Source organism: Eschscholzia californica, unplaced genomic scaffold (assembly GCF_041429995.1).
Source record: "Eschscholzia californica isolate CP2 unplaced genomic scaffold, dmEscCali1.0.p SCAF_4, whole genome shotgun sequence".
Lineage (NCBI taxonomy): Eukaryota > Viridiplantae > Streptophyta > Magnoliopsida > Ranunculales > Papaveraceae > Eschscholzia > Eschscholzia californica.
In genome coordinates, this window is record NW_028238461.1 from 8,833,904 (window position 1) to 8,844,448 (window position 10,545).

The following is a 10,545-nucleotide window of genomic DNA, read 5'->3' on the forward strand; positions in this document are numbered from 1 at the left end:
TTGTTATATAATTGACCAAATATTTTTCCGTGTCTAATTTGTACGTACTTTATTTCATCAATGTTCTAGCTTGAAATTATTAATTTTTTTTAAGACATGGACTAGGATAATTATTTGATTTAAACCTTTACAGACCAACTTAAGAGGCCTAAAAATCATACTAACTAATTTTATAGAAATTGATTTCAATAAATCCTGGATGGGAGATTCTAAAAGGCCTCCCCGTTTTTGTTAAAAGACCTCCCCATGATTTCGTTGACTTGGTAAAAACCCTTTGACTTGGCTTGGTTAAAGGGCCCCCTCTTTGAATGGGTGAAAAAACCCCCTTTAAAGGTGTATTTCACCCACATTTTCTCTCCTCCATCTAATTTTCTCTCTCTGCCACATCATCATCTTCTCCGGTAGGTCGCCGGCCGGCCAAACTTCCGGCCGGCGACCTTCAAATTTTTTTTTTTTCTTCTCTCTCTCTCTCCAAAAAAAAAAATTTCCTTTTTTTTTTTAACTCTCTCTCTCTCTCTATAGATCTAGAGAGAGAGAGAGTGCAACCATTGAAGGTCTGCGAACAGACCTTCAATGGATCTGTTCGTAGACCTCCAAAGGGTCTGCGAACAGACCCTTTGAAGGTCTGTTCGCAGACCTCTAATGGGTCTGCGAGCAGATCCATTGGATCTGCTCTCTCTCTAGATCTCTAGAGAGAGAGAGAGTTAAAAAAAAAAAAAAAATTTTTTTTTTTGGAGAGAGAGAGAATAAAAAAAAAAAAAAATTTGAAGGTCGCCGGCCGGAAGTTTGGCCGGCCGGCGACCTACCGGAGAAGATGATGATGATGCGTGGTCAACATCTCTGGTCTTGGGTTAAGTTTGACCTAACGGCGTTAACTTTGCCGTTAGGTCAAATATTGATGAAGGAGGTGCTCTTTTAGAGGGGGCCCTATAACCAAATGGGTTATAATGATGGGCGCTTTTAGCGGGGAGACCTTTTAACAAAAACGGGGGGGCCTTTTAAAATTTCCCATCCTGGATTGGAATTTTCACGAGATTGAATTTGAGACTTTCCTGTTGTGGAGTGAGTGTCCATTCACTACACAAAGAGGTGGTGGACTATTTTAAAATTTAATGGAAGAACTACAAGTCTAAGATAAAGACTTGGAATTTATGTTTTTTCTTTCACTTGCACGAGTCAAATTCATTTTTTTTCCATTAAACGAAAAGAAATTCTTTCAGAGATAATGAAATGTTAGTGTTTTGGAACTTAGTGAAAAGATAAAATTGAGACTATTTCATAACATAATATCCAAAATTAGGACTTATGGCGATAAGTTAGAGACAAAGAGGGGGAGAGAGAGACCGATGAAACAAAAAGAAAAGAAAGAGGGACGTGCAAGAAAGTGAGATCGAAGAGAGAGAGAGAGAGAGAGAAAGAGGAAAAATATATTGGAGAGGCAAACATTTGCAAGAGAAAGAGTTACAGAGAACAACGACGATTTGTGATTTGCGACCTTTAATGTCTTATGTACTGTACATTACTCTATGTATCTACTTAGTTATTATGCTAGGAAAGTTAGATTATATATTAGAGTAAACATGGTAGAGAAGAGATTCAAAATATTGACTAGCATGGTAAGTACTTTAGTAGGCTACCACACAAAAGAGAAAAAAAAAAAGCAAGCAATAGGACTTGAATGCCTTCACTAAATCAATATGCTTGTCCACTGAGCTACTACTCTTTTATTCAAGACGGATACTAGCCTCCGTTCTCTGTCTAAAATTCAGCACTAAGGAAAAAGATAGCAAGTGAGGGTTTTCCCCTCTTTTCTCCCCTCATTCTTACTTGTCTTGGTGTTCTGATATTTTGATTCATCTTTATGCTTTGTTCCTTATATGACCACCTTTCATAGATGAACTACAAAATAGTCATCAGTAGTTTATAGTTAATAAGTCAAGAAATACCAAAATCCGGGCGAGTCAACTCGTGTCAAGTTGGAGGTTGAAGTTGAAAGAGGTTCGCCACTCAAACTCAGAACTGGGGGTTGGTACAATTGTCTTAGGCGCCTAAGCCCCTGCCCCACCCAAATACAACCAGATCTGCCATGGGATTAAGAGAAGACTACTGGAAAGTCTGCGTAAGTGAGACCGATACCTCAATTCCGAAATGTTTGTGTGTGTGTGTGTGGGGGGGTGGGAGCGAGCCTAACGCTTACCGAATTAATCCCCAATCCTATCAAAGATCACAATGAGTGAGGATCTTAAGTATTTATCAGACTTGGACTTCAAGAGTCCGCAGAGAGAAAACTTCTCCTAAAGAATCTACAAGATCAGAAACGCGAACTATCCTAAGAGCATCTGCAATATAAAACTCAATCTTAGAAACTCGAAGTGCCACGTAAAATTTTTGGTTTTTTTTTAAATCGTCTCCGATGAAAAACTCAACTGAGATCTCAAAGATGACGTGTCGAGTGAGGAATAGAGATATCTCAAGAGGACACTCTAATTCTCCAATTCATCAACACTTGAATTTGAACCAATAGAAATCAAGTCTTCATATATTTCCAAAATAATTAATTAGCTCTTTAAAAAAAATAAAAAACAATTTTAGAATTTTGCATTGGAGACATACAAAAATTGAGGATCTCTATTTTTTGTCACCGTTGAATGAGAATCTCAATTGGAACTCGACAAATAGGACTAATTAAGATTTTTTTAGTTTTGCATTAGAGATGCTTTAAACACTAAGTATCTTTGAACAATGTAACTTTCAAATATGAAAGTTCCGGGATAATCTCAGAAAGGAGTCCTGATATCTTCAGACTACGAAATAACAGTTCCAATACAACACGATGGATCTCAACCGCCTCACAATGCCGTCTATCAATAGTCGGACAGAAAAACCTATAAATGGTAAACAAATCGTCTCAAAGCAGAAAGGACCACGACACGACTTTCACTCATGATCACAAGCTTAGTATGAAGTTTGATGATTAATTAAAAGTCAAATTCTTAAACTCGGATCACTCAATACTCAATTATTTAACTGGAAGGGCATTTGCCTGTCTTGAGCGTTGAAGAGGTTTTCGAGTTCTTTGCTGGTTTCGCCCCTAGATCGAGAAGAACGAAATGGGATTCAACATAACGGTCTCAACCCCTGGACTGATTCCAGAAAGACATCGTGTTTTCATTCCACATCAGTACCCTAGAGTCCTAAAACATGGGAAGATACAATAAGCCTACCTAGGTTTACCCAACCTAAGCCTTGACCTGGACCAAGGTTTGGAAAGGAAAAAAAAAAAACAATTAAACAAAATGAGCTCCAGAACAAGCCTCAATTGGACCAAGTAATGTGAAAGGCTAAAACTCGTCAGAATCCAACTTTCTATATACGATTCACAAATCATCAAGAATATCTATCAAATCTAGAAAATACGCAATCGTAGAAAGTTATCTTTTGAGGACTATCAACATGTGATTCCAACTAAGTGGGTGCCTATATAAACATATAAGGTTCTCCCTAATCAATCATCGAAGGTTAACTTCTAAACTAAAACTTTGAACTCAATTCTTTAAATGCAAAAAACCCCTACTTACTTGAGTGTCGGAGAGGTTCCTGAGTTTTTTGCAGTACCTGTCTCTCAAATCACACTGAGAGATTCGTTGATTCATAATCATCAAATTGATATCCTAAAATCCACTTCTAGACATCACCAATCTTCATTGTTGAAGGATAACTACTCACCCTCACTGAGGGGCCTGGCACGTTTCGCCATGTTATCTTGTTGTCGGACGAGTGGGTCACAGAAGGGCCACAATATTCACCTTAGTGTGCCCGTGCTACGACTACCTCTTTTGATTGTGTAACCAAAACTCTACTAATCAACGAAAAAAGTTTTTTTTTTCTATTCTTTTACTAATTTTTCTTTTTTCGATTCTTTTACTTATTGCCACTTCGTGTATCTATGTTCTTTTCCTTACCTTGGCTCGAGTCTGATTTTGGGTGGAGCTTTTCTAGTGTAAGTGTTTCAGGCCCCGCGTCGGAATTTTGTTTTGACCTCAGATACGGGCTTTGTGCTCTACGGCTTTTGACCGGGAACGGAAACTTGACTGGCCTTTGCTCTGACCCGATAACCCTCAAAATCAGAAATCGAATATCCCCAAATCTAAACCTCTGATGACATCAGTTCCTAACTAATTGGGTTGAAAAAGTAATGAGTGGAGAGAAGCACATGTGAATGTTGGGTGTAGTTATAAATATAGCAAAATAAACATTGATTTTTGGATCGAACATGGAGTTGATTGTACTGTATTGTCATAATAACATATCTAGCTAGACAGAGTCTACTAGCGCATATACACTTCTCAATAATAGTTTAATTGTTTCCGGGGATATATTGATAATGTGGTTACCATATATAGAAGCCAATTAGCATATTATTCGACGATTAATTTTTTTGTTTTACTGAAGAGTCTGTTACGATATGAATACATCATGAACATCAGGATGGAGTCTAAGAATTTCTACTTTCTCTATTACTCGGAACTTACAACTTCATAGACTTAAGATACAACTTTTTTTTGTATTAAATGTGTTGATTATTTTTTATTAAGAAGATGAGACGAACTTTAATTATAAGACAATTAAACCCATAAGAGGTGATAGTGGTAGTTGGGAAGCGCAAGTCTTGTTCACCCTTTTTTCGGTCGTTTTAACCGCAAATAGCAACAAAAACACTTGTAGGTAGAGCTAACGCGGATGTACCTTCTCCGACGAATGAGTTATTTACACCCAATAAGAATTTGACACATGTCAATGCAGTAGTGGGTCCTACATAATGTGTACACGTGTCGATTTTTTATTGGGCAAAGGTAACCTATAGAAACTCACTCTAGGACAGGTTTACATAAACTACCTTTGTGTTTCATCAAGTACTACATATTAGTAATGAAGCTTCTCATGTATTCATGGAGAATGATGGATACCAAGTACATCCAAGTTCTTAAGAGTTTGTTTTTGCAGAGCTAAAGGAAAAAAAAATTGGGTTTTGAATTATTTGGTAAGTTTTTCTCAAACTTGATTTTTTTTTGTTGCTTTTATTGATGAAATTCTGATTATTCTTTCGGAACATATTTTTCCAATTTAGAGCTTATTTGAAACTTTGTTAGGTTTTTTTCGAGGAGTACAAACTCTTGTATCATAAGGATTATTTTGATTACTTAAGTTTTCTACTTCTAGAGCTATTTTTGTCGATGTTGTGTCTAAGTTTTTCGAAATGATAGTTTGTTCAATATTCATAAGGAATCTCTAGAGTTATATTTCGTTCTTGTTTTGAATTACAAATTTAGGGTCGTTTTATTCGTGATGCACGAAATATGTACGAAGCAGCATCCTTGACATTCTTTTAGGAATTCCATATGTACATAAAATTGAGATTAGATTAATTTTAGTGTTAAATAACAACTTTTTTTTGAAGAAGCTTCAAATTTGTTATCTCCACGACTAATTAAACTTTTTAATTGAGTTTTTCGGATTTAGACCTACTGATTTTCTTCTATTGTTTCTAGTTTCTGTGTTCTTGAATATTTAATGGCCGCAATACTAGCTTCACACGGCTGTTCTAGCCGTAATGTTAACCAAGTTGATCAAGGAAGACTATTAGACACTTTGGGTTTCACTTGCTCAGTTTCTATTAACAAATTACCGAACCGTAGGAAGTTTTGGCATGATTTTCGAACAATTAATTATAGAAGACTGAGTTTTCCGGTGAAAGTTCAGCAGACAGAATCGTTCAATCGGTTAAGTACTAATGGCCGAGCTACTAAAATGGTTCCCGTTGACAAAGTAATGGGAAGAAAAGACACGATCAATGGAAGTGCGACTAAAATGGTAACTTCAAAGGAAGTAACAAAAACGGAGAGTTCTTCTATTAATAGAAGAAATAACGCGCTCAATCTTGTTAAGACTCAAAAAGCTGCTAATAAGGTCTTTAAAGAGGATTTTTTCCTAGAGGAGGTAAAAGTGTTGCCTTCAGATGAAAGTTTTAGTTGGGCTAATGAAAATTATAGTCCTTTGAGAAGGACTTTAGATATTTGGTCTTTTGTTTTTTCTCTTCGTGTTCGTGTTACGCTTGATAATGCAAAATGGGCGTATCCTGGAGGCTTCACAGAAGATAAGCAGGTGCGTTTGATCGATCCACTTCTTCTTCCTCTACTTCGAGACATGACTTCTTGGGCCAATAAATTTTCAGTTATTACAGTTTTAGCTTCTAATATTCGTTTCCTTCCGTATCAAGATAAGTAGAAGACGAAAAACTGCTTCGTGGTTACGAGAAAGCATATTGCAACTTGGGCCAACACTGATCAAAGTTGGACAATTATTCTCAACAAGGTCTGACTTGTTCCCAAGAGAGTTTGTAGAGGAACTTGCAAAGTTGCAGGTATTTGATTTTCTTCTTAGACAACTAGAATTTCTTCTTCGTCTCTAAGCGCAATGATATCTGGTTCTTATCTAATAAAATGCAGGATAAAGTCCCAGCATTTTCATCAAAAAAAGCTAGAGATTTCATAGAGAGTGAGTTAGGAGCTCCAATTGATATATTGTTCAAGGAATTCGAAGATCAACCCATAGCCGCGGCTAGTCTTGGTCAGGTGTTTCACCATCTCTGGTGTTACTACATTTGTGAAATTATTAGAATCTGACTTTTGTACCATGGTAACAATAGAATATTATCGAAATTTTTCTCGGAGTTTTCTTCTGACCTTTTCCTAATTCTATAATTTCTGCTAGGTGCATCGAGCTATACTACATAGTGGCGAGAAAGCGGTTATAAAAGTTCAAAGGCCTGGCCTTAAGAAACTTTTCGACATAGACTTGGGTAAGCCGTGCGCATTCAACCCTAATTTCTCTATTTCCAACAGGGCACTTGGTTAATAATTTATGTTTCTTTTCCAGGAAATTTGAAGCTAATTGCTGAAATATTTCAGAAAAGTGAAACTTTTGGAGGTCCTACAAGGGATTGGATGGGTATATATGAAGAATGTGCTAGGTGACTAATATGGAAATCGATTACCCACTATCATAATGAGGATATTGAGTTTGCGAAATTTCTCACTAATTTGGATAATCTTGTGACGTTTTCAGGATATTGTATTTAGAAATTGATTATATAAATGAAGGAAAAAATGCTGATAGATTTCGTCGGGAGTTTCGAAATATAAAGTGGGTTCGTGTACCTGTATGTTTCTTGCTCATAACTACCACGGTTTTATCTGTTTGGTCGTTTCTTTCGACTAGCCCAACAAAACTAATGCCCCATCCATTTTCTTTTCCTGCTAATATATAGCTAGTCTATTGGGATCATACAGCGACGAAGGTGTTGACTATGGAATATGTTCCAGGTTTGGCGTCTATAGTTTAAGATACATGCTTGGGTAGTTCGAATTGGTATTCCAATTTCATTAAATATGAGATTATATTGTAGGAGTTAAGATTAATAAGTTGGATACGGTGGATCCACGGGGCTATAATCCTTCTCTTATTTGCTCTCGAACGATTGAATCTTACTTAATTCAGGTAAAGAACCTTAAACTCTTTTCTCATTTTAATCGAAAATCTTCATCTAGACATGAACTTTGTTCATTTTTGGTATTATCAGATATTGAGAACCGGATTCTTTCACGCTGACCCTCATCCTGGGAATCTTGCTATCGATGTCGATAATTCTCTCATTTACTACGATTTTGGTATGATGGGAGAAATAAAATCATTTACTCGAGAGAGATTGCTAGAACTTTTCTATGCAGTTTATGAAAAAAATGCGAAAAAGGTTTAGCTTTTCACCTCATAAAGATTTTATTTTCTTTTCATTTTTAGGTGCTTAATTGCCCTCCTTCTACAAGTTTTGGCTAATAAATCTGCTCCCTTTCAGGTGATAAAATGCTTGATAGATCTTGGAGCACTACAGCCCTTGGGAGACCTATCATCGGTATGTCGCTTATTCCAGTTTATGCACCTATTCTGATACACAATAAAATAATCAAATGAGGCACATCAATGTTCAGTCTAGTTGTTAAGACTGCTAGGAGAATTTTTTTTCTATATCGGACGATATGTTCAAGAGATCAAAACACTCAAAAGGCATCCTGCCTCTAGCATCATTCTTCTAAGCGTCACAAGCTCAGACACGGGTGAGCGTGACGTGCATTAGACTTACGGACCTTTTCCAACCCTACCCAAAAAGGAGGACTTCCATGGGTTTTCTCTTGTAGGTTAATCTCTGGCTGTTTTGGAATTGGCTGAATAATTTTTTTTGGAAATGTATCTCTAGGTAAGGCGATCGGTGCAGTATTTCTTGGATAATTCACTAAGTCAAAGTCCAGATGAGCAACAAACTTTAAATGCAATCGGTGAAGTATGTCAAATGCTATTTTTTTCCGTCTATATATCATGGGTGACAATAATAAAAGTATTATTTGGGTTTCTTGTTGTAGGACTTGTTTGCAATTGCAGCAGATCAGCCGTTTCGTTTTCCATCCACTTTTACCTTTATTATCAGAGCATTTACAACACTTGAAGGTGCGCATATTCTTACTATCGTAATTGTGGTGTTAGTTAGCTTCGATTCAGATGCATAGTGTTTACTTCTGAGGGATTTGTATCGATATCGGTATCCTACACTTGCAGGAATTGGGTACATACTAGATCCCGAATTTTCATTTATGAAGCTTGCTGGCCCGTATGCACAGGTATTTATATAACACATTCTGTATCTGTTAAACCATCACATTTTAATGCAGAACTATCATCTCTAATATTTCAAGAACATTACTGATCAGGAACTGCTGGATATAAGAGAAGAGCAGCAAAATGGAGCACTACTTGTGGAGGGCATTAGGAAACAAGCAAATGAAGTAATTTGTTCTTCGAGTTATAACAAATAGTATAGTTTTAATTGCTAAGTTCTTATTATTGCACCCAATATACCCTGTGCCGGAAGGGGCCTCGCTCGCACACTGTGGGGTGAGAATCCTTGAATCTTAGGTATCTAATACGGGACGTGCTACTGTGATTTCCTTTCCTAAAATCAATTTTAACTATCCAACAGTGATGTTATACCTGTCGACCTATCCCAACGGGGTTATGTGGCCAGCCATAATCACTTTCCCTCTCCAAATCATGTCCGACCACATACCCTGGTTGCAATTCAGCTGGGATAAAGGGTGGCATACAATCATTTTTCTTGCACATATGACACATACATAAACCCGAATAACTCTGAGTCTAACTACACCTTCTATCTCCTAAGGTGTTAGTGCATGCTCAAATACTATGCATTCTTCTTACCCTTAGGGTAGGGGCAATGGTGTCTGCCTTCTAGTGCAACCGAAAGAAAAACATAACACACTTTTGCCACATCGGCCCAAGTCTGAAGCAAGTAAAAATGTTGCTATTTTTCTCAGCGCCTAAAAACCGAGTTGTTTTCTGACGAACAATGACAAATTATACATACACGTCCATTTTCATTTTTAATTTTTTTAGGTTGTCGTAACCAATATACCCCATACCCGTACATGTGGACATAGTTCATAAATGTGTTCCTCTCTTTTGCAGGCCAGTACAAGCACCTTGTCAATGCCATATAGAATTCAACACATCGAGGAATTTGTGAAAGAACTTGAGTCAGGAGATTTAAAACTTCGTGTGCGTGTGCTAGAGGTAATTACATACATTTTTTTTCCTAAATTCAATTAAGAAAATATAATACAAGTTCAAAAAATGTAACATTGTGGTTATAAGGGCATATTTGGCTCCACGCGAATTTATTCGTCGAAGAAGTGGGAAATTTAAAACTTCCAAATATGCCTTGAATTTGAAAATTTAATGACAATTTCTCAGTCGGAGAGAGCAGCAAAGAAGGCAACCATACTTCAAATGGCTACAATATACACAGTTATTGGAGGTTCCATGATAAACATGGGAGTAATTTTGAGCAACCAAGGCAGTCATATTCTTGCCAACGGATCTTTCATTTGTGCCAGTACGTGTTAAATGTTAATTTTCAATCTATTCTGTTTTATACGATTCTAAGTCTTTTGATCCCAAACATGAATAAATGCAGGTGTCTTTTTGATGTTGCTTACAAGGTCGATGAAGAAGGTGAAGGAACTTGATATATTTGAGAGATCTATTTGACAAGTGATACAGGTCTACTCGCTTTAAAATATTCGACGTTGTAAATCTATACGAACTAGAGGGTCAGGGGCTAATATATGCCACACATTGAATGTGCCCATGCTCTCTAGTAGTAGTAGGCAACCCATTTAATAGTCTCAAGGAACCGATACCATTATGAAATGCTACACAACCCAGCCCTTTGTTTTGAACGGCCGTATTTTCAATAGTGAAGATCAAATTAAAAGAAACATCATATTTGTCGATCAAATGGTGAATGATATACAATCTCAACACAACTCATCTTCAATGAAAAATGGTCAATATTTAGATATATTCGAAGTATGTCAATAAGAATTCAATCAAATTAATAGAAATATCATATTTGTC

At 36.7% G+C, this 10,545-nt stretch overlaps 1 protein-coding gene across 1 annotated transcript; it reads left to right on the plus strand.

Annotated features, from left to right (window-relative positions):
• Nucleotides 1-4,951: 4,951 nt before the first annotated feature.
• On the plus strand, nt 4,952-10,545 carry LOC147542345 (protein ACTIVITY OF BC1 COMPLEX KINASE 7, chloroplastic-like). Its single transcript, XM_086632580.1, has 18 exons — nt 4,952-5,041; nt 5,550-6,162; nt 6,278-6,421; nt 6,507-6,632; nt 6,772-6,859; nt 6,937-7,030; nt 7,126-7,219; nt 7,328-7,382; nt 7,466-7,557; nt 7,640-7,810; nt 7,913-7,969; nt 8,312-8,395; nt 8,475-8,559; nt 8,668-8,729; nt 8,820-8,894; nt 9,595-9,699; nt 9,880-10,021; nt 10,103-10,545. The coding sequence occupies exons 2-18, from the start codon at nt 5,572-5,574 to the stop codon at nt 10,174-10,176; spliced, it is 2,139 nt and encodes a 712-aa protein (XP_086488706.1). The 5' UTR covers nt 4,952-5,041; nt 5,550-5,571; the 3' UTR covers nt 10,177-10,545.